Source organism: Syngnathus acus, chromosome 8 (genome assembly GCF_901709675.1).
Source record: "Syngnathus acus chromosome 8, fSynAcu1.2, whole genome shotgun sequence".
NCBI lineage: Eukaryota > Metazoa > Chordata > Actinopteri > Syngnathiformes > Syngnathidae > Syngnathus > Syngnathus acus.
In genome coordinates, this window is record NC_051093.1 from 1,848,965 (window position 1) to 1,871,872 (window position 22,908).

Consider the following 22,908-nt stretch of genomic DNA (forward strand, 5'->3'; position numbering starts at 1 on the left):
TGAAAGAGTGAATGAGATTACATTTTTAGGGGTGACAATAGATGATAAGATCAGTTGGAAATCACAAGTTAAACATGTACAAACTAAAATCTCAAGGTGCATCGCAGTATTAAACAGAGCAAAACAGGCTCTGGATCATACAACACTTCGCATCCTTTATAATACACTAGTTCTTCCATATTTCATGTATTGTGTAGAAATCTGGGGTAATAATTACATAAGCACAATATATCCACTTATTATTTTACAAAAAAAAGCAATACGGATCATTCATGGGGCAGGATACAGGGATCATACAAATTCATTATTCTTAGAGTCAAAACTCATCAAACTCAAAGATATAGTGGAATTCCGGACAGCACAAATACTTTACAAAGCAAAAAATAATCTGTTGCCAACTAATATTCAGAATCTTTTCATTGGGAGGGAAGGGGGTTATTATTTAAGGGGGACATTTAATTACAGGATAAGGAAGGCACGCACAACAAAAAAAACATTCTGTATTTCAATATGTGGAGTTAAGTTATGGAATACTTTGGAGGAAACGCTCAGGGAATGTTCAAACATCTATCAGTTTAAAAAAAGATATAAAGAAGAAATTATTTTTACAAGGTACAGAAATGAGGGTGTATGAGTATCATGGGGTGCTTAGTAATTATTGATTTACGTTTCTTTGTTGGTTTTGTTTGTCTGTTTGTCATTGTTTTGTTCAGGCTGTTTTTTATTTTTTGTTTTTACTTTGTTTATTTCTACCATTCAGGTATCTTTGTGTTGTATTTGAGGTATGTATGTATGTTAAGTGTCTGTGTGTGAAATATACGTATGTATTAATAGTGTGTAGGTACACGTTTAGTGTCTAGCGAGCAGCAGGTGGGAGATAATTTAGTAATTTAGTATTTTGTTGGGATAACTGAGGCATAAGATTTATGGCTGGGTATTTAGGGATTATTAAAAGGGGGTGGGATTAAATAAATTATACTTCTTCCTACTCCTTTTCAGACATGTGAATGTAATTTATGGTTCTTTTGCGGTTATATCTTTATTGCTACGCTTGTAGGCATGTGTATGTGTATATGTATATATATGTATATTTTTATATGTATATATATATATGTATATGTATGTATTTAGGTATGTGTGTGTATGTATGTATATGCATGTATTTTGTCATGTCTTTTCATTGTGTACAATAATCTTATTCTTGTTTCACGTTTGAAATAAACGAAACGAAACCTTTAATACAAAAATAAAAATAAACTTGACTTCCTTGTGCTTCAAATGCCAGCTTTGGTTTCACTTCTATGCAGGTGAATAGATAATTCCTTAAATACATAGTTCACAACATTTTGTGTGTAAAATTAGATGGCAGCTCGTGTGACTGCCAAGTCTGACTCAAGTTTGAGTGAATTAAGTATGCATGAGTAAGGAATCCGGCATCTTGAGAAGGAAGCGTTGCAGCGCCGTTCGCACCTGCTTGCTTCCGCCTGTTTCCATGGCTGCGGCACGTATGAATAGTACTTGGTGCGTGGAATTTTCCCAACCGCTCTGCTTTTTACTCCATTTTCTTTTATCTGAGATGCGAGTCATTTGTTCCACGGAAGTGAAGGGGAAAAAAGGGGGGTGACAGGATTCTGACTTTTTTGAATTCTCACTTTAAAGTCAGAATTCTGAGAATAAAGTCAGAATTCTGACTTTTGACTTCAAAGTGAGAATTCTCACTTTCTGACTTAAAAGTCATAATTTTGACTTTATTCTCAGAATTTTGACTTTAAAGTGAGAATTCCCACTTTAAAGTCATAATTCTGAGAATAAAGTCAGAATTCCCAGAAAGTGGGAAGTCTGACTTTAAAGTGAGAATCCTGACTTTATTCTCAGAATTCTGACTTTAAAGTGAGAATTCTCACTTTAAAGTGAGAATGTCGAATTCTCACTTTAAAGTGATAATTCTGAGAAAAAAGGTCAGAATCCTGTCACTCCCCTCCCCCTTTTTTTTTTTCTTTACTGGCCCTAATCCTCTTCCGTACCTTTCTCATTAAGGTTTCATAATATGTAATATGTAGCATGCCAAAAAGTTCAGATTGACTGATCAGGCCTCTTTGGTAGACACGATTAGAGACGTGACTTGACCTTGTCCCTTCAATCGCTGTGACCGTCGATGGTATATTTGGCACACTTACCAGTTGAATCCAGTTAAGGCCGTGACGTTACCCCACCACTGACTGACTGAATTGTTCAAACTGCCCAGTAGTAACTTAATGCCAAAGACATGCAGCGCCATACTGACATCTAGTGGACACTGCACTGCAGGTGAGTTCAAATGCAGAAACGCATGATACACACAAATTTTTATTGCTCCTCATGCTTGGTGCAGCAGACACATCCAACATTTTTTTTTAATGTGGTGTATTCCAGCAAATGTCACACAAGGTACATTTTGCCATCAGTCCATATCGGCCATATCGGTAAATTCAACAGATCCTGCCCCCCCCAAAGTCCGATACAATATTGTGTTTTGATGTGAAGCACCAGGAGGTTTAGAATGTAATTTTAAGTTTGTCACTTTTCCAAGAGCACCTCAAAGACTGTTTCAAGCTCAATCTTTTTTTTAGTGACGCTTCCACTAGACTGACCCTTGTCCCATTTCTTCAAAAACTAACTTTCCCAGCAAGGCAAAGTCTTTGCCACTTTGACTTGTGTGATATCGACACAAATGGTATGTGATGTTACATGGTTCTTCAAAAATAATAATTGTAAATGAGAGAGGGGGGGGGGGGCTTGATTAAAAAAACCCATTTTGAAGTCATTTTAAGACTATTTGATGAGTCACAACCCGATATGGTTATTGATCATCCAGAGTGCATGACAGTTGTTGATTTTCAAATGGAGGGATCGTTGTTGTGTTTGTATTATTGCCAATGTTTTCCGTGATGTGCTCTGTAAAGCTTTGTTACGTCAACAGTTGTTGTGAAAGCACGACATTAGAAAGATGTCTTTAGTCTTTTAAATCAAATGAGAAAAGAAAGGACTGAAAGGCTTACTTAGTTCAACTTCAAGGCAAAGTTGTCTTTTTGTGAGCAAATGTTGCCTTTGTAAAACATAATTAAAAACCAAAATCAAGCCAGGTTGGCAAATGAGGTCAAGATGGGCTTTGCGGCCACAGTGAGACCTCTTCATCGCGTCCGTTAGCCTTCGCATCTTTCTCTCAGTCTTGCGCAGGAGTCGGAGAGCGTCTTCTGATTTGGGGGGGGGGGGGGGGGGGGTTCACCGAGCTCCATTTGGGATAGCAAGTGGCTCCCTCGCCATCCGTATTTCTTGATGTTGTTTTTGGGCATCCCATTGAAGACCGGGGCAGCGTGAGCGGAACCCTCCTTGACAAAAACATTTGTCGCTAGTCTTTTCAGCGGAATTCATAAATGGGAATACTGTGCTCTCGGACGTGGCTCAGGTTGAGGGACTGATACCTGGAAAAAAAAAAAAAAAAAAGATTTCAACATTGTCGGTCAAAATCCTCATCTACAAAATCGCTCCTTTTCGAGAAATGTACCCAGATACCCATTTCAATCCTTCATAATGCGGCGACTGACCATTCCGAGCTCCTGTGGTAGTAGTAACCCTCTATAGTGGCCGAGGACTTCTGGAAGCAGATGTAGTAAAAGCCTGCAAAGGACGCGCCGCTGATATCCTTGATGGTGTGATCGGGGACCAGGAACTGCTCCTTTGGGAGGGCAGAAATGCAGGGTTCAAAGTTCACAATCAGGAGGACAAAGAGATAATGTTAAGGGTCACTGAAAAAACACTTGGGGACTGACTTTCCATCTCATGAAGACGTAATCGCTGCGTTCCAGCGCATCGTAGTCAAAGTCATCAGAGTTGAAGCTTTTGGCCACTTTATAAAATGGCTGAAATTTGCCCTGCGGGAAAAAGTCCCTTCAGGTCACGTCAGACAACCGCCGATCAAACGTCGCACTCCCTGGTGGAGGTCATGGGAGAACGGGGACGTACCCAGTGCTTCCTGTCCACATCTTCATCAGCATCCCACTTCCTTGTTAGAAAAGGCCGCTTTCGGCTGATGATTTCACCAGCAAAGAATGTCGTGAGCGTCGGATACTCCTGGTGGCAAAACATTTAAGACGTTAGCAAGGCAGGCAGGAGAGGCGAAATTGGTCATCCGTCTGTTGCTACCCAATTGTAGAACACTCAGTACATACTTGCACTGTTGTTTACCATTGCTGTTTTTATTTTATTTTATTTTTTGGGAGAAATGAGAGCAAATATGTGTTCACTTTGTGCCAGTACCACTTCAAATTAGAACTTCAGACTTGCATGAACTCACTGACACTGTCACATCATACATCAGTTTTTGTGAGGATCTGTGTGTGCAGACTAAGACCTTCTGCACGTACAACAACGACAAACCTTGGTTTACACCGAACCTCAGGAGGCTGCGCAAAGTCAAGGAGGAGGCCTACAGGAGCGGCGACCGCGACCTGTTCAAGCAGACCAGAAACACACTGAACCGAGAGGTCAGGAAAGCCAGGAGGTGTTACGGGGAGAACCTGAAGAGACACCTCTCTGCCAATCCTGATCCCTCAACAGTGTGGAAAGGTCTGCAGAGCATCACGGGGTACAAGAAACGAACCCCCCGTCCTGTGGAGAGCCCAAGGCTTGCTAACCAGCTAAACAGGTTCTACTGCAGGTTTGATCGGTCCTCCCACACAACGGGACTTCCTGCAGCACAATCTACATACTCACCTCTCCCCACAACTACTCTGTCCACACCTCTATCATCGTTGTCACCCACTCTCTCTCTTGCAGAGGCCGCGCCCGCACTCCAGATCCGCGAGGAGGAAGTGCGCCAGATGTTCCGGAGACAAAAGACCAGGAAGGCACCAGGCCCAGACGGCGTGTCACCTTCCTGCTTGAAAGTCTGCGCTGAGCAGCTGGCGCCCACCTTTGCACGGATCTTCAACCGTTCTCTGGAGCTGTGTGAGGTGCCCTTGTGCTTCAAGAGCTCCACCATCGTTCCAGTGGCCAAGAAGCCTGCCATCACAGGTTTGAATGACTACAGACCTGTCGCACTGACATCTGCGGTCATGAAATCTTTCGAGAGGTTAGTGCTGAACCACCTGAAGGATGTCACGGGCCCCCTGCTTGACCCCCTCCTGTTTGCCTATCGGGCAAACAGGTCAGTGGATGATGCGGTCAACATGGGACTGCACTACATCCTGCACCACCTGGACACCCCAGGAACGTACGCCAGGATCCTGTTCGTGGACTTCAGCTCGGCGTTCAACACCATCGCTCCTGAGTCCTGACATCCTCCAACAGAAGCTCATCCAGCTTGCGGTGCCTGCCTCCACCTGTCAGTGGATCACCAGCTTCCTGACCAACAGGAGACAGCGTGTGAGGCTGGGGGGCATCACATCTGACACCCGGACCACCAATACTGGAGCCCCTCAGGGGTGCGTCCTCTCCCCACTGCTCTTCTCTCTCTACACCAATGATTTCTCCTCAGGTGACTCTCCTGTGAAGCTCCTGAAGTATGCAGACGACACCACTCTCATCGGACTGATCCAGGACGGTGATGAGACTGCGTACAGACTGGTCCACTGGTGCAGCCAAAACCACCTGGAGCTGAACCCGCTCAAGACCGTGGAGATGACAGTGGACTTCAGGCGAGACCCTTCACCACTTTTACCCCTCACTATCCGCAGTAATACTATTCTCTCCACAGACACCTTCAAGTTCCTGGGAACCACAATCTCTCGGGACCTGAAATGGACCGGCCACATAGACTCTGTCCGGAAGAAGGCCCAGCAGAGGGGTTAGGGTTAGGGTTAGACAGCTCAAGAGGTTCAACCTGCCGCGAGAGCTTCTGAAGACCTTCTACACTGCCATCATCCAGTCTGTCCTCTGCACCTCCATCACTGTCTGGTTTGGATCGGCCTCCAAACAAGACAAGCACAGACTGCAACGGACAATCAGGACTGCAGAAAAGATCATTGGAATCAACCTCCCATCTATCCAAGACTTGTACCTGTCCAGGACCAGGAAACGTGCAAGTAACATCTCTACAGACCCTTCTCACCCAGGTTGCAGTCTGTTTGAACTACTCCCCTCCAAACGGCGTTATAGAGCTCTGTACGCCAAAACCAGCAGACACAGAGACAGCTTCTTCCCCCAGGCTGTTGCTCTGATGAACTCACACCACTCTTAGAGTCTCAGAGTCATTACTGTGCAATAACATCCTGCTCTTCACACCTTTTTTGAATTTGTCTACACTGTTTTCGCCATTTTTCACATGTCCTGAGTGTTGTTAGTCACCTAAATGTTGAACAGAGGGTGTGTTTTACCGAAGTCAAATTCCTTGTTTGGCACACTCAAACATGGCGAATAAAAAACTCTTGAATCTTGAATGCGAGCGCAAGCTGACCCGCTGACAACAAGTTTCACCCTTGAACATTCTGTTCCCCTTGTCAGGCCCCCCTCAAAGTATTACGTAATGAAATGGATACACACTTGTCTCAGAAATTAGGGCAGGCGTGTAGACCTTAAAATAGAGAATCGCCGGGTCAACTGGCCTGCGGTGACCCCCAATAAGATAACCATCACAAGTCCTGATGTCAGCTAAATGTTTGAGCTCGCTCACCTCAGTCAGGCCGCTGATCTTCAGATATCCACACAAGTAGGAGTCCTCGGGAGTCACGTGCTAGAGAAAAATCAATAATTGTAGTGAAACGTGTGGTTACTAATGTGTAATATCTAGTGTATGCTGTCAAACAAAGTGAAGCTGTATCCCATTTTCTCATGCTCCTCCATTGTAGGGGAAAAACTTTTGCAAATCGTGCTGAATAAATAACCTTAAAGTATCAATAGTCCATTAATTCGATAATCGGGGTGTCGATTAATCCATTAATTGTTGCACCACTATTGCAAAGTTATCGGTTCATGCAAAGTTGTAAGAAATGATACTAAACAATGGCATTTCAAATGTCACACTTGCATTCAACCGGTCGCTAAACTAAGTCAGTGTGTTGCTATTGGATGTCAAGTAAGCCAACGTCGACGTGCCAAGTCGGTCGCAAGTGGACCTAAAAAAAATGCCATTTGCACGAGAACAAAAACGCGAGCGATAAAATTTAAAAGTCAACCTGATACGTACCTGCAAAACCACATCCACGTCGTAGGCGTTCCCTTTGCTCTTCTGGTAGCCTCGAAACTGGGAGCCGCTATACAGCAGCGACGTGGCCACGCCGGGCTGCTGCCCATTGATCGGCCCAGGCGGGACAAGCGAGCCCGGGGATGGACGGGCCGCGTCCGGGGCAAGGCAGCACTCGACTGGGACGGGCATGGCGAGCGGCAACGGGTCACCGTCGGCTACCGTCATCAACTTCGGAGCAGGCGAGCGCCCGAAGTCGCCGAGGTCCAAAACTTTAAACTATTTCTTTGGGCTGGCGACCTCAGCGCAACTCTGAATGGAGAGCTCTGTTTCCCGGAATGTGATTGGTCGAAAGCGTAGGGCTTGAGCGGACCTTTTATTTGGGGGCTGTCAAACCGAGTGGCATTTTGGGAACTGTAGTAATATGACGAGAAACTACCCAAAAAGCACTGACGACTTCGAAAACCCGAAACACGCGCCCCTCGGCGGTCGCAGGTACACTCGCCTGTCTTGTGAACAGGTGTTGTGCCAGATTTGGACGGACGATCCGTATTGTGACGCTTTTATAGGTAAAAAAAAAAACAAATCTTCACGGGGGAACCAAATCTGGCACAAAACCGGCACCGTCAGTTCGATTCCCGCAATGAGGGTGTGCGTGTGTGTGACAAAACGGAAAAAGAAAATACGTTCGCTCCCTTCGTCTCATTTTTAAACTTTGGCATAAATATATGATCATAGTTGTGAATTAAGGGTTAGCTTCAACAACAGTTTGATTTATTTTTCTTCTGAAACGTCATAGCTAAATTACAACACACGGTAGGATCTGGGCGGCTCGCCTCACAGTTAGGAGGGTGTGGGTTCGATTCCACCTCCGGCCCACCCTGTGTGGAGTTTGCATATTCTCCCCGTGCCCGCGTGGGTTTTCTCCGGGCACTCCGGTTTTCTCCCACATCCCCAAAACATGCTTGGTAGGCCGATTGAGCACTCCAAATTGCCCCTAGGTGCGAGTGCGGATGGGTGTTCGTCTCTGTGTGCCCTGCGATTGGCTGGCAACCAGTTCAGGGTGTCCCCCGCCTACTGCCCGATGACTGCTGGGATAGGCTCCAGCACGCCCGCGACCCCCGTGGGACAAGCAGTATAGAAAATGGATGGATGGATGGTAGGATCCGTATTGTGACGCTTTTATAGGTAAAAAAAAAATCGGACGTACTAATGAAAAGTAAAGACATTAAATCAGCGTCAAAGAATACTTTTGAGGACACATGAAGCTATCTCTGATAAAAAAAAAACGTTTGCTGTTGGTTAGCCAGTATAACTGTACTGCCTATATCACTAATTAATGTAATTGATATAAGAAAAATACTTCACTTATTCATAGTGAAACAAATCAAGTGAGAATTTTACTATCACAACATTGCAAAGGGAAAAAAAGACCCAAGGAATACGTCAGCCAATATATTTGTTTTCATGGAGCAAATACTACATATTTGGGCACAATGTAATCCCCTTCTTTCAAGCCCACCGCGTTTGCACTACATCAACTTTTTCAGCTGTTCCCTCAAATAGTCGGCGTGTCTGTGGATATCTGCGATGCGCTTTCGGTTCCTCTTCAGTTCCGTGTCTTCAATCTGAAACGTCACAGAAGGACAACATGAGCGGCGTGCACACGGGAGACCCAAAAGTCATTTCAGGTTTTTACCCCATTGATGAGGGCCACTTTCCAGGCCTCGGCTCGCGTGACCAACTGCGTCTCCCTGTCATTGATAATCTGCAGATGGTTGTCGTGGCTGGCAGCCAGCGTGTCCATCACTGTGTTTTTGTCCAAGAACAGCTACATTGAGAAGGGCGGGTGTCAGACCTTATTATGCTAAATGGCAATGGTGACAAGTTCTTTGTATTTGTGGATGCAGCATTTCTAGCTAGGAAGACAAACCTCAATTCAACCTCAATCAAAACTGCTGTTAATTGATATCGTGCGGTGCTGCCGCTACCTACCATTCGGACATCATCGGGCAAATCATCTTCGGCTTCTCCCTTCGCCACCACCTCCAGTGTGGTGACGGCAATTTGCGTTACCTTCTGATGATGGCTGTCCTCCAGTGCTCGACACTGGACGAATGTGCAATCGAGTCAAGGAAGGCCTGGCACAGCTATAGCGGGAACAGCGAACTAAATGCGGAGTTCAATATGTGAAGATGTCAACATATCCCATGAGTTCATAAAATTGACTTTTTGGAATCAAAGCTTTGTAATATGGACTTTCCCGTAGCGACAAAAGGTCCGTCCTGTAAAGTTGAAGAGGAGCTGCGAGGACGTGTGAAGGATATATGCCTTGAGCCGTTTCGCTGAAACCGCCGGTCATCTCGGAGATGTTGTTGTCAAACTTTCGGATCGTTTCCTGTGGGGAGCGTCGTTTCACTTTTGTGACATCGTCGGCATAGATTGCAATTGGAATCAAAAGTTAACATCGCACAAGGTACCTCCAGGTAGCTGTAGAGTTGAAACTCCACCGTCATTAGGTTGTAACACAAAACATTGATTTCTTCCAGCCAGATGTCCATCTTGCTCTTCTTTTCATTCTTCGCTGCCTGTTGTAAGTCCAATGTTCTCTGTACACAAAAATATGTCTTGAAAAAGCACGCCATCTCGTAGAGGAACCCAAATTGGGACATGTTTAGGACATTCCATTCCCCGTTTGCGAGCGCACCTGCTTCTGTTCCGTCTGAAAATCAGCCAACACTTTGGAGGCTCTGCTTTGGCTGTCCGTCACGTCTACGTCAAGTCGAGCGAAGAATGAGGCGACCTCGGCGTCTCTTCGCTTGTACTCGGCTAGGCCCACTTCAAAGAGCTGGTTGCACAGGTCAACCAGTTGCTGCTCGAATGTAAACGAGAAGAGTCAAGGGAGGCAAACAAACGGGAATCGCTTGACAAAGCCGCCCGCGACAAAGGATATGCCTCCAGCAACTCGTCCACTCCCGGCAGGCATTGTAGTTTTTTTAACTCTGTATCATTTTGGATAATGTTTTTGTACAGATAATCTCCATTCAACTGCTCCACAAAAGAATCCTGAAATAAAAATAAAGACATTGGCAGCCATCTTGATCAAAACCCAAACGAGTTGATTGAACTCACCTCGTGCATTTGTAGTATAGCTTCCTGTTTTCGTTTTTCCTCCGCTGCTTGTTGGGCATGTAACTCCTCCTGGTTCATCTCCTCAATGTCAAGGTTGTACTTGACCGACGCCCTGTTCCTCTTTATGCACAGGGCATCATATTACATGCAAGTTGCAAAACGTTTCAAAACACTGCACGTTTCTTACAATATCCTCGTTGAGAAAAACGTTGTTCAGGAACTTCAATTGCTGAAAATAGGCCGCGAGGAAAAGGGTGTACTTTTCTTCATTGTTCTCCTCTGGGATCGGATTTCCATCTATATTGAGGTTGAAGAGCTTCTTGAACTTTCGCAGATAGACCACCTTTGGAGTGCAGAACAGTGACTTTGGGTTTGGCAAGTGTCCCAAACCACACACTTTTTTTTCATTTTACAATGCGCCTTTTTTGTTACATTGTTCAGTTGATGCAGTTTGTTGTTTGCAATGCAGAAAACAGTTAGTTCCATGAGGCTGTCCATGTTTTCGATGAGAGTGATGTGGTTGTTGGACAAATTCAGCACTTCCATCTTCACAAGACCATCCAGACCTTCAATTTTCTTGATTTTGTTAAATGATAGATCTAAGAAACAAAATGGGCGTTATTGTTTCAAGTTTGCACGTTTTTCCTGCACAGCAAAAAGTCCGGGCTTGAAGGACCCAGCTTAGTCAGGCTTGCCCCATCTCCCAAAAACATGCTTGTTAGGGTAATTGAAGACTCAATATTGTCTTAAGGAATATTCAAAACAACATGTTTTCTTACTGAGCCACGTCAGGTTAACCAGATGGTCCAATCCTTCGATCTTCTTGATGAAGTTGTTGTTGAGATTTAACTTGGTTAACGCCGAGAACTCCCACAAGTGGTCAATCTTCTGAATGTCTTGTGAGGAAAACCATCATTCCACGAGACGCATTCAGTATCACCAAGCCTGCATTTTTCTACTCACTTCTGTATTCCAGACTCAATCTGGGGGCCTCTTTAAAGAGGATTCCCTCCTGCTTGGCAATGCGTTCAGCTTGATCTTGGAGACCTTGCTCCAGGACGGCTTCCTGCAGAATCTCCTCATCGATGTAAATTGGGGTTTTATCATGGTAACCGGCGCTTAGGTTGGAGGTTTCCTTGCTGGAAGGCATGACTAAAAGAAAGAAAAACACAAACTAAAACCTAATTTGGCCATTTTAAATGGTTATGCATGTATAGACTACTATGACTATCTTTTTCTTAAATATAGCAAATACTGTACCTGTTGACTAATAAGGGGGGGGGGGGGGGCAAATACTGCATCTCAGAATGTGTCGGATACTGCATGTAACAACGTTGTATTTTTAATTCACTAAAGGGTACATCAATAGCGTCATCAATGAACGTAGTAAACGATGTTGACACGTGCGCGTATTAATTGGTCAAAACATGTAAATATAAACGCCGATTACGGTTCGTCTGAATTCAATAATTATATGTGTTACCTGCGTTAGCACAGAAGCTACAAATCAGCCACAACTGGGAACGCAAAATGCGTATATGTCAAAATAAATAAATCACATTACACTACAGCTCTTCAATGTTTACGGGGTGTTGCGTAGCAACTGGGTGCTGCATTCGAGTACACTGGGAAAAAATACCTTCGTGCGTCCGTCAAAGTTAGCGTCTATTCCACTTTCAGAGCTCGATTCACAAATCGTGTTTTACACAAAAACATTTTTGTTGCAGTTGAAACACTCATGAGACATTTTAAAAACCAATCACAGCTGGATTAAAATGTATGCGGATACCGCGAAAAACACTATGACTGACAGCCATTCTAACCACTGGCATTTAAGTTGTGAATGTGTGCTGTCCAATAGAGTCGCTTAGAAGGCGGGGCTTAAGAGTAGCGGTTGGGCCTCCGCCTGTCGGCGCCAAGCGGATTGTTTGCTGTCAACATGGAGTTCTTACTCGGAAATCCTTACAGCACTCCAGTGGGCCAATGCATAGGTACGTCCGCTTTTAAAATTGTGCAATTGCCATGCAGCGAAATGTACCATAGAACAACTCAGACGAACTGGGTGAGTGGCGCCCCATTGGAAATCTCGAGTTAGCATCCTTGCGACAAACGTCATCTAACTGGAATGAGCTTCCAGACGACCCCCCCCCCCCCCCCCCCTAAACTTTCCACTTACTCGGTTCATTCGCTCAAACGGCATCATTTTCGACAACACGCAAGTGTATTTGAATGCATTAAAGCGGACGGGAATATTTTCAAGTTAGCTTTAGTTTTGAAAAGTTGACTGTAGGGATGTGGCAAACACTATTTTCCATTATGTCTATGTGCATTCATAATCATAATATACATAACAAATGTATGTAGTATGCTTCTATCAGCTAATGGGGTTCAGTGCACGATGGAGCTGCAGGGTTCAGTGTTCCAGAAATGCACCGCCTTGTAATGAAAGGCGTTTCCAATATTGTGATTAGATGAGAGGATACAAGGCAAGTACGAGGTGTGCCAGAAAAAGTCCATCGCTGGGGTCTGAACAGATACGTTTCAAAATTACACAAACTATGAGATTCCCCTTCCGTGTGGGCAAGATGACCAACCTCTGAAGATTGTCTGGTTTAGTGCTGAAAGAAGGCGAGTCGCCAGCTCACAATGCCCCGAGCAACTGACAGTGTTGTATTCTGAGAAGTTCTAAGTGTGACAGCAGCAAAGAGAGAAGTGGTGATGGGACTGAAGACATTAAATGTGGAGGGTGGGAATAAAGAGCCCAGTTGACACTGCAAGACACTGCCTGCCTCGGAACCATCTGACACCACTGATGATCACTCAGGTGAAAATGAGGTGTTGACAGAGACCACGCGTGAATGGTGTCTGTCAGAGATTTCAAAATTCAAGAGTTTTTATTCGCCATGTTTAAACAAGGAATTTGACTTCGGTAAATCACAGCCTCTGTTCAACATTTAGGTGACCTAACAACACTCAGGACATGTGAAAAATGGCAAATATTCTCAAACATCCCCTGATCTTAAACTCCCAAGAGGGCAAGGAATAACTCAAAACTCCAGCTAGGGGAAATGAGAAACCTTGAGAAGAGACCACAGATGGGAGGGTCCCTCTTCCAGGATGACCAGGCTTCCACTTCTCAACAGTATTTAAACTGGGCAACACACTTTTTTTTTTTTTTTGACCATCCTTGATCTCCACAATTCTATTCTACATTAGACTCTACAGAATTGTCAATTTTTGCACGTTTTTATCAATTACCTTGAAACATGTCTTAAATGTCTGCACTCACTTTACAGGGTCTTTAAGGCATTTTTGTTTGTGTGTGTATTCCTTGAGAGTTGAAAAAAATCTGTTTGTTGGTTCTTCCAGAGAGAGCCACTGAAGGTGGCCTCCAGAATGAAGACTGGGCCCTCAATATGGAGATCTGTGACATCATAAACGAGACGGATGAGGGGTGAGTTAGCCAATTGACTCGAGCCAGCACAGCGTAGGACTGCTGAAGAATGCTGCCCGTGCCCACGGCAGTTTGTCACCGAGCTCTTATTGTTTTTACTGGCTGACTCCACAATAGCCACTGCCCGGCCACCACAAAAAGGCCTTTTGTTAGTGTTGGAGGTGTCACTGAATGGACAAGCTTGACTATGTACTTCTCGTCCGAACGCCTTAATGCAAGAATTTATACTGAAGTCAACGCTTGCCCAGTTAGAGAAATAATCGTGATGTGAATCTTTCATTAAAGAAACGCTTGCTCGTTGAAGCGCTTAATTCTAGCGTCATCCGCAGTGGCGACTCTCCATGTGTGGACAGCGGCGGCGACGTCGCCTCGGGAGAAAAGCGAGACAAGCAGATGGTGCCATGGCCTCGTGCTGTCACCGTCGCGCACCTCCGCTGGCTGACAAATGGTCGTCTGTTTGCGTGCTGCGCAAACAATTTTATTGCCAAACCGGTGTAACAGCACGTGGTCTCATAAGACGGACACAGAAAAGAAAGACAGAAAATGTTATGTACTTCTCTCAAACAATTGCTTTTGAGTCAGTGCAGGTTGGAAGTGGAAGTTTCAATCCAAGCGATACACTTTGGATGAATGTAATTTTGTTTCCAGTCGGAGAGCCGCCCATTCAGTCCTTCTTTCAAGTCAACACGCATTTTCTTTTCCCCCCGCAGGCCAAAAGACGCCATGCGAGCGCTGAGGAAACGACTCGGCGGCAACAAGAATTACCGAGAAGTCTTGCTGGCGCTGACGGTAAATCGCACCTTTTCGCACTGACGGTAAATCGCATCTTTTTCTGCGGCATGTATTTCACGATCTTGTGCGACTCGCTAGGTCGTGGAGACGTGCGTGAAGAACTGCGGCCACAGGTTTCACCTGCAGGTGGCCAGCCGAGATTTCATCGATGGCGTTTTGGTGAAAATCATCTCGCCGAAGGCCAATCCTCCGACCATCGTGCAAGACAAAGTGTTGTCGCTGATACAGGCACAGCAGCCAGTGTTAAAAATATATTTTATTTTATTCTGCAGAGGGATGAAATAATGGCAACATATTTGAATCTTATGAATATAAAATTAATCAAATTATTATTTGTTTTCAAGTACCGTATTTTCCGCCCTAAAAGGCGCACCGGGTTATAAGGCGCACCTTCAATGAACGGCCCATTTTAAAACTTTGTCCATATATAAGGCGCACCGGCTTATAAGGCGCATAAAATAGAAGCTATACTGCATCAAACTGAGGTTGACTAGGGTTGCGGTATGCATCCACTAGCCAATAACCAACGAGCCCTCTGTAAACAATCGCGTTTCTCAAACGATCTCCTATAAAATGATCAGAACTGACTAAAGTTCGATCTAACGCATTGGTACTACTTACCTATGTTTCCCTTCCATATCGATCCGTAGATTTACTCGAAACATTAACAGAGCAGCCTATTTTGACATGAAATACCCTGGTACGTATAGCAGCTATCGCAATAGCATTAGCCATCCGCAAAGTCTCACGAGCCTCAGCGAAGTGTAAACAATCGCGTTTCTCAAACGATCTCCTATAAAATGATCGGAACTGACTAAAGTTCGATCCAACGCATTGGTACTACTTACCTATGTTTCCCTTCCATATCGATCCGTAGATTTACTCGAAACATTAACAGAGCAGCCTATTTTGACATGAAATAGCCTGGTACGTATAGCAGCTATCGCAATAGCATTAGCCATCCGCAAAGTCTCACGAGCCTCACCTCGCAATCTCCCATGAGCCTCAGCAAAGTGTAAACAATCGCGTTTCTCAAACGATCTCCTATAAAATGATCGGAACTGACTAAAGTTCGATCCAACGCATTGGTACTACTTACCTATGTTTCCCTTCCATATCGATCCGTAGATTTACTCGAAACATTAACAGAGCAGCCTATTTTGACATGAAATAGCCTGGTACGTATAGCAGCTATCGCAATAGCATTAGCCATCCGCAAAGTCTCACGAGCCTCACCTCGCAATCTCCCATGAGCCTCAGCAAAGTGTAAACAATCGCGTTTCTCAAACGATCTCCTATAAAATGATCGGAACTGACTAAAGTTCGATCCAACGCATTGGTACTACTTACCTATGTTTCCCTTCCATATCGATCCGTAGATTTACTCGAAACATTAACAGAGCAGCCTATTTTGACATGAAATAGCCTGGTACGTATAGCAGCTATCGCAATAGCATTAGCCATCCGCAAAGTCTCACGAGCCTCACCTCGCAATCTCCCATGAGCCTCAGCAAAGTGTAAACAATCGCGTTTCTCAAACGATCTCCTATAAAATGATCGGAACTGACTAAAGTTCGATCTAACGCATTGGTACTACTTACCTATGTTTCCCTTCCATATCGATCCGTAGATTTACTCGAAACATTAACAGAGCAGCCTATTTTGACAGGAAATAGCCTCGCGGGTACAACAGCTATTCGGTGACGCCCTGTGACTACAGTTGCCGTAATGCTGGGAAGCGATGCGACCTTGTAATTTATTAGTCGTACTAAAACGTACTGAAACATTTTGGCAGAGCACTGTGTACAACCAGTATGGATCAACAAATTCATCAGTTGATCCATATATAAGGCGCACTGGCCTATAAGGCGCACTGTCGGCTTTTGAGAAAATTTTAGGTTTTTAGGTGCGCCTTTTAGGGCGGAAAATACGGTAGTTTGATTTGGCAAGAGCCAACACATTTTTATATTAGCGGGCCATTTCCAAAGCGGCCATGTTGCCAGCTGCAATCAAGCACTTTACTCTCACCTGGGCAGGCCTGGGCTGACGCTTTCCGGAGTAGTCCTGATCTTACCGGGGTGGTCCACATTTATGAAGAACTGAAGCGGAAGGGCACGGAGTTCCCCATGGCCGATTTGGACGCACTGTCGCCCATCCACACGCCGCAGCGGGTACCGAACTAAATTTGGAAAGACACACGCGGAACATGTCGACTTTGAGCTCCCGTTTCTCCTCCCAGGGCACGCCGGAGGTGGACCCGGCCATCATCAAGTACCTGGCACCTGCAAGCACCGCCACCGACTTAGCCGCCAGGCAAGGGTCTCCACACGACCCCATCACGGCAACCCCCCAACAGGTGACGTCGACTCGGCGCCCTCCTTGCATTGCCCGTTTGCCCACATTGACGACGTCAAGTGATTGTTGCCTATCTTGGCCCGCAGGTGGCGCGCTTACGTAGCGAGTTGGACATGGTGAGAGGCAACATCAAAGTCTTGTCGGAGATGCTCACGGAGATGGTCCCTGGCCAGGAAGATGGACCCGATCTAGAACTGCTCCAGGTTGGATGGAGGATTTATATTACAATGTTAAATAAGAAAACTCTGCCTGTGTCAACCACCAAGGGGAATAGTGTGCTAAGGTCCAAACTTTTTTATTCCTTGTCATGTATTCTTTCGCTTCACCCACCCGTCTGTCTGCACTCCCTTTTGCCAAGGAGCTGCACAGGACATGCAGAGCCATGCAGCAAAGAGTCGTTGAACTCATCTCACGCGTGTCCAACGAGGAAGTGACCGAGGAGCTGCTGCACGTCAACGACGACCTCAACAACATCTTCATCCGATACGAGAGGTGCGTTTGCTTCAAAAGATGCTGTGTGCGCAATGTGGGTCGTCGTTTGGAAAAACGTGCAGCTAAATTCGGTTGTGCTGCTTTCAGGTATGAGCGCTGCAGGTCGGGGAGGGGCGCTAACAACAAAGGGGTGAGTATGGCCACTATGTGCTCTGAATGCCTTCATTGTTGTTTCTTTGCCCACAAATTGTGCTTCGCTAGTCACAAATTCACAGTTTTTATTTCTTTTGTTGAACTTAACTCCGATATTCTGTGAAAAATTTGCCCATCTGTGTGGGGGCGCTTTCTCTGATGCTTCGAGATGCCAAAAGATGGCGCCAAAGCCCCAGCTTGCAACTGGCCGTGAGAAAGGATCTTTGGCCTCTGACAGGCCCGCCGGTAGCACGGTTGTTGCCATGTTGTAAGCCTGGTGTTGGGTTGCTCCCCAGATTTTGGGTGAGGAGACAGATGACAACCTGATCGACTTGGGTCCCGGCTCTCCGGCTGTGGTGACCCCCCGAGCGGCGTCCAGCCCGCCTCCCCGCGGCACAACAGGGGCCGCTGCCTCACCGGTCCAGAACCCCGCTGTGGGCTCACTGTCTTCCGCGCTGGCCGGCCTCGGTAAGAAGACAACACGGTCTGCGTGCTACTGTTTGTCTGGCCTCTGTCCTGAAACTTGTTTCAGAGTGACTAGTGGCTATTAAGAACACATATAGTACTAGTCAGCTCTAATTGAGTGAAATGTCATGCATTTTTGCTCTGTTGATTTCCATCATGAACCCACCACGCTCCCACTTTGTTCCAGATGTCAGTCCTGCAAGTCCACCAAGCCGAAACCGGGACGACTTTGACATGTTTGCCCAGACTCGCAGCAGCTCGCTGGCTGAGCAGCGCAAAAAGTATGTCGACATGGTTCTGTCCTTGAGTACCTTTGCCAGTTAGGAAATAATTATTTTAAGTTTTATCAAGTGCAAGTTATTTTTATAACAAGAACGGGGCAATTGTTCAGACACTCAGGCAACGGAACGCTAGAAAGGCAAAGCCACTTTGGCTGCTGGTTCTTACGCGTGTTCTCGATGTGTTTGTCGTGCGCAGTGTCAAGTACGAAGACCCCCGGGCTGTGGGTGGTCTGGCCTCGGCTCTGGATGTTAGACAGCACAACGCGGGAGGGGTGAGTGCGCCTGGCTAACTATCTGACAAGACGACATCCGTGCGGATGCCCAGCGCATCGTTCTTGTGCCGCTCTGCCACTCTCACATTAAATCTGAGGCAAATCTGAGACATTCCAGACTTTTAACTCCTGTAAGTGTAATGCCTCATGGCAGGGTGTCTCAATACATTTGTCCATTTGTCTTTGCGCACCAGTAGTTTGTTCCAAAATCTCAGCCTGCACGTATTTTGTTTTCCGTATTTTCCATCTTCCTCTCGCTCCTTTCTTTCGGTCTGTCTTTTTTTGTCCGCCTCTCCCATCGTCGACTTGGCTGTCTGCGCTCTGCCGTGCTCCATCCTCTGAGCTGTCTTCTGTTGTTGATTCAGCTGAGGGTAGAAGGGTACGCTGGTACCCCAGCAGATCAGGAGCTGCCCATAGACAGCTGGCTTATTACCCAAGGAATGGTGAGGACTCCATCCTTAGCGTGTCCTCCTCCTCCACCTCGTCCTCCTCCCACCATCACCGGCCTCTTGATCCTGCCTCCGTAATCCACCGCTCTTCCTTTTTAGTCTCACGCCATTCTCTCCTGGCCCACTAAAACAAGCGCTCCCGTGATGGGTAATAGGATGATGCTAACCTTTGTCTACGGCCGTCTGCTGTTTATTTGCTGACTGAGCCGCTTTCTAAAGTAAACAGGCTGGCTTTGTGCCAACTTTGCTCTTGACTACTTGTTTCGTCAGGCATTTATTCCGCTGCATTAATTTAAAGCCTCAATGATTATTTAAGCGAGAATGCCATTTTCAAAAAATAGATTTATATCCATGCCGAAAGCACTTTCTCCATGTTGCCCACCACTGATTTGTTTTATTGACATAGCTGCCAAACACTGAAACGTTACTGACACCTTTCACCTTAATCCATCCCCAGACTTGAACCTTTACCTTCTTTCGTCATCCTGTTTCCCAAGCTCACTAAAGCCGCACGGTAGACTAGTGCCATGTAGAAAAGATCTTGAACACCAATTTACACAAGTTGGAGAAAATGTGACAATGAAACCAGTCACCTCTTTTAACCGGCTTCCCTTTTGCTACACTTTTGTTTCTTCAGTTTCCTTCCATGACTCTCGCTTGCTTTGCTTTTGATGAGCTCTCTTCTCTGCTGCAATCTCACAAAAACGACAATGCCACTTTTGTTTTTGTGAGGGTGAACGTGTTTGGAGACGTGTGGATTATCCTTGAAATATTTCTTGCCTGTCCCAAACATGACTTATCATCGCAGCCCTCCGCGTGTGCTTTTCTGTTAGTTGCTAATTCGCTAATGATGGGGAATAATGAAACGCTGCTGCGTGGCACCAGGCGGCAGCTGTTAGCCCGCGTCAACACGCAACACGGGACCTCCTGTTCTTGAGGTCCGCAGCGCACTGGCAGGTTGTTGCGCAACAGCAGCGCACACTGCTTGGCCCTTGCTTTTTTTCCCCCCTCTTCCCATTTATTTTCCTCCTGCCTGAGCTCTTTTTATTTATGTTAGAATTTTGTTTCTGTTGTGTGATGTGGTTGTGTTGGTTAGTGTCATGTGGCTTTTTTTTTTTGTCCATGGCTTTGCTCCGTAGATCCCTGTATCGCAGTCCTCTGTCATGGATGACATAGAGGAGTGGCTCAGTGCTGACGTGGTGAGACTTAATTTACCTTGATTTCAAATCTCTTCATTTCTTCTGTCCTCACCATTTCTCGGGCAAAACATGTGTTTGCTCGAGCATCACATTCCTTTTTCTTCTCACTAACCTCACTCGATTTCCATCAATGCCTGACATCATGGATGAATGAGCACAAGGCTCACCCGCAATTTTTTTTTAGTATGTACTCGTGCACAATGTAATGAGTCCATGTTCCATTTTGAGGCTGCCAAAATAGGAGTTGGACATTTAACAATGTTTTTATTATTGTGGCAGTGGATAACCTGCACTGCGTCTTACTGTGAGGTGGAATATTTTGTTAGTTCTATACATTTTATTTGTTCATAAGGAAGACGCATTGTGGTATTTATTGACTGAAGGCCATTATTTGAGACAATCTAGGAATTTTGTTTAACAAAATTCTCTTTTTTTTTTTTCTTCATGACTAGAAAGGCGATCCTCTGGATGAAGGCGTAACCAGTGAAGGTAGACCACATTGAAGCATTTGGCATCATATATTTGCTTTGTTATGGAAACAAATTCACTTTTGCATGAATGCACTCCTCAGAGTTTGATAAGTTCCTGGAGGAGCGAGCAAAGGCATCAGACACGTCTCCCTCCGGGGATAACCCCGCTCACCCTGCCCTCCCCGCTCCCGTCGCCTCGCACAAGAAAGCAGAACGCACGGAGGACGCCCTCTTTGCCTTGTAGACTCGCATCCGAGTGTCTCGGTGGCTCCCTCGGCGCCGTCTGAAGGTCGGCGCTTGGAACAATTCCCTTGAACGCGGTCCTCCGGTAACATTTCATCGTCTTGCCACTTGTTACAGCATTGCTGGAACTTGCACAGGCGGGCAGGTCGTGTCATAGCATCGCTGGATGTATTTGATCGCCAATGTGGGATGCGTTGACGCTTTCGTCATTTCAAGCTGCGTTTAAGTGGAGGGAATAATCCCGCTCACAAATCTTCATTAAGCCGCTACATAACTAACGCAAGTGTTGGTGTCCAAGTATTGTAATGCTTTAAAGGAGTTGGACAGGAGAGCAAAGAAAAGATTCATGTGCAGTAGCTTGCTTCTGCAGCTGTGTGTGAAAACGAGAAGATGAATAAGCGCATTCTCTCATTTTAACAAGCTGTGTCTGTCAGCAGCCGTTTAACCAAAGGGAAGAAAAACAACCCAAATAGTGTACAAAGGTTTCCTGTTTTAGGAATGTTTCCATAAAAGCCAAGTGTATGATTTCAACTAATCTTGCGTCGCAACAAGCAGCAGAAGTTTGGATGTTATGGAAATCTAAATGGAAGGATACTACTACATTATACGCACGTGGAGATCGAGCTATATTTAATCTCTGGAATTATTCCAAAGTGACAATTTTGTCCCACCCCGGCAGTAATTAGGCCAACTTTAATTATACTCCCTAAAAAATAGTAAACTTGCAGCGTATTAACGTACACGTTGTAGCAAAACAAAACAATCTGTGGTTTTTTTTTTTTTTTTTTTTTAGGGAAAAGGGAACATTGTTTTGAACTACTTCATTTTGCACATAACTTTAAAAAAAAAAAAAAACTATTCGCAAGAATACAAATGGGTTGAAATGAGGTGTTGAAACTGCTGGGACTGCACCAAACTATTGGATTCGATTACCTACTGGACAATTACTACAAACAAATGGCATTATTAAGGATATATCGTTGGCTATATTGTGTAATATACCTCAAACAAACAAAAAGTCAATGTAATGATTTTTAATCGTACTATGCAAAGGGAAGCGCGTTATTTCTTGCCCTGGCAGTGTAGATATGTTTGAACAGTTTTAAGAACCTTTTTGTTGTTTACCATTCATTATTTTTAATGTCAGTATAATTGCTATTTTTTCCACATCAGACTGTAATATGTCTTATATAATATTGGGTTGATGGTAGGGCTCGGGAGCCAAGAGCCCAAAAATCCATCCTATCTTAAACTCCAGCACTTTTAACCTCTTGGTTTGTACTAATTTGCTTTGCATGTCTAATTTATATATTTTTGTTTTTGTTTGGTTTTCACTTTAAGAGTAAGACCAAAACCCGTGTAAATCGTGCAGTATTGTTGTCAGAATATTGTACTGAATTTGTTACCCATCTAAAAATGCATTGAAAAATATATTTGCCTACATAATCTGCATAACTGCCGAGGATTAGGCAGAACTAAATTGGCGGAAGAGATTTAACAGGCAATCATTGCACAAACCAATGTGGCCTAACGTCGCTGAATGTCGTGTTTATGGATTCCAGAACCTTTTGAAAAGGTTTCATGAAGCTTACACGATAATTGCAGCATGGACTCTTCCAAATTCCGGTTTTGTTATTAACATGCTAGTGTACACGTTTAGCATCAGTGGATGTTCCGTGTCTGTTTGGGCTCTACCATCTGCCGTCATCCTGACTGGTGTGTCTCTGTGTGACTTAATGCACGTATGTAACTGCCCAATAAAACACTTGAGACTGCTACCTCACACGCTTTGTGCTTATTCCTGCATGATGTCACTCGTGTTGGCTGCATTCTGAAGTGTGAATGTAAACAAACAGCCATTGTAAACAATGCAAAAAGCTGTCGGTTTGCCTGCTGGCGAGTAACACGCCTTATGCATGGAGGAGAAACAATTCAAATATGTCTCCTTTAGTCCTTTCTTTATACAGTGTCACCTTGCTTTATCGCTGGCTCTGGTGAATGAGTATGAATAAA

The 22,908-nt window shown here is 45.0% G+C and overlaps 3 protein-coding genes across 6 annotated transcripts; 1 reads left to right on the forward strand and 2 right to left on the reverse strand.

Annotated features, from left to right (window-relative positions):
* Window positions 1-2,359: 2,359 nt before the first annotated feature.
* On the reverse strand, window positions 2,360-7,517 carry gid4 (GID complex subunit 4 homolog). Its single transcript, XM_037257012.1, has 6 exons — window positions 7,163-7,517; window positions 6,650-6,709; window positions 4,003-4,110; window positions 3,810-3,911; window positions 3,585-3,715; window positions 2,360-3,461 (listed from the first exon to the last, which is right to left on the reverse strand). Exons 1-6 carry the CDS (start codon window positions 7,385-7,387, stop codon window positions 3,398-3,400), a joined length of 690 nt encoding a protein of 229 aa, XP_037112907.1. The 5' UTR covers window positions 7,388-7,517; the 3' UTR covers window positions 2,360-3,397.
* A 1,013-nt stretch (window positions 7,518-8,530) lies between these two features.
* On the reverse strand, window positions 8,531-11,910 carry drc3 (dynein regulatory complex subunit 3). 3 transcript variants are annotated; one of them, XM_037257371.1, is made up of 14 exons: window positions 11,775-11,898; window positions 11,552-11,641; window positions 11,255-11,443; window positions 11,071-11,187; window positions 10,724-10,890; window positions 10,479-10,634; window positions 10,292-10,411; window positions 10,113-10,225; window positions 9,867-10,041; window positions 9,640-9,768; window positions 9,487-9,557; window positions 9,155-9,278; window positions 8,859-8,990; window positions 8,531-8,787 (listed from the first exon to the last, which is right to left on the reverse strand). In XM_037257371.1, the coding sequence occupies exons 3-14, from the start codon at window positions 11,439-11,441 to the stop codon at window positions 8,692-8,694; spliced, it is 1,587 nt and encodes a 528-aa protein (XP_037113266.1). In that variant the 5' UTR covers window positions 11,442-11,443; window positions 11,552-11,641; window positions 11,775-11,898; the 3' UTR covers window positions 8,531-8,691. The 3 variants fall into 3 exon arrangements, with proteins under 3 accessions (XP_037113266.1, XP_037113265.1, XP_037113267.1); XM_037257370.1 differs by lacking the exon at window positions 11,552-11,641 and having other exon boundaries at window positions 11,775-11,910; XM_037257372.1 differs by lacking the exons at window positions 8,531-8,787; window positions 11,552-11,641 and having other exon boundaries at window positions 8,938-9,078; window positions 11,775-11,910.
* A 242-nt stretch (window positions 11,911-12,152) lies between these two features.
* On the forward strand, window positions 12,153-22,678 carry LOC119125282 (TOM1-like protein 2). 2 transcript variants are annotated; one of them, XM_037255595.1, is made up of 16 exons: window positions 12,153-12,282; window positions 13,661-13,745; window positions 14,456-14,534; window positions 14,616-14,765; window positions 16,574-16,708; window positions 16,777-16,893; window positions 16,979-17,095; window positions 17,251-17,384; window positions 17,472-17,514; window positions 17,813-17,984; window positions 18,169-18,262; window positions 18,459-18,534; window positions 18,900-18,977; window positions 20,123-20,182; window positions 20,635-20,671; window positions 20,754-22,678. In XM_037255595.1, exons 1-16 carry the CDS (start codon window positions 12,231-12,233, stop codon window positions 20,894-20,896), a joined length of 1,572 nt encoding a protein of 523 aa, XP_037111490.1. In that variant the 5' UTR covers window positions 12,153-12,230; the 3' UTR covers window positions 20,897-22,678. The 2 variants fall into 2 exon arrangements, with proteins under 2 accessions (XP_037111490.1, XP_037111491.1); XM_037255596.1 differs by lacking the exons at window positions 18,900-18,977; window positions 20,123-20,182.
* Window positions 22,679-22,908: the final 230 nt, after the last annotated feature.

Coding starts and splice junctions, on each gene's coding strand:
- gid4 (XM_037257012.1), bottom strand. CDS start 7,387: ATGACGGTAGCCGACGGTGACCCGTTGCCGCTCGCCATGCCCGTCCCA. Junction 6,710..7,162: donor ACGTGGATGTGGTTTTGCAG/GTACGTATCAGG, acceptor ATTTTTCTCTAG/CACGTGACTCCCGAGGACTC. Junction 3,912..4,002: donor ATGTGGACAGGAAGCACTGG/GTACGTCCCCGT, acceptor TTTTTCCCGCAG/GGCAAATTTCAGCCATTTTA.
- drc3 (XM_037257370.1), bottom strand. CDS start 11,441: ATGCCTTCCAGCAAGGAAACCTCCAACCTAAGCGCCGGTTACCATGAT. Junction 11,188..11,254: donor ATTGAGTCTGGAATACAGAA/GTGAGTAGAAAA, acceptor TTTCCTCACAAG/ACATTCAGAAGATTGACCAC. Junction 8,788..8,858: donor AAGTGGCCCTCATCAATGGG/GTAAAAACCTGA, acceptor GTGACGTTTCAG/ATTGAAGACACGGAACTGAA.
- LOC119125282 (XM_037255595.1), top strand. CDS start 12,231: ATGGAGTTCTTACTCGGAAATCCTTACAGCACTCCAGTGGGCCAATGC. Junction 13,746..14,455: donor ATAAACGAGACGGATGAGGG/GTGAGTTAGCCA, acceptor TTCCCCCCGCAG/GCCAAAAGACGCCATGCGAG. Junction 17,385..17,471: donor ATCTTCATCCGATACGAGAG/GTGCGTTTGCTT, acceptor TGCTGCTTTCAG/GTATGAGCGCTGCAGGTCGG.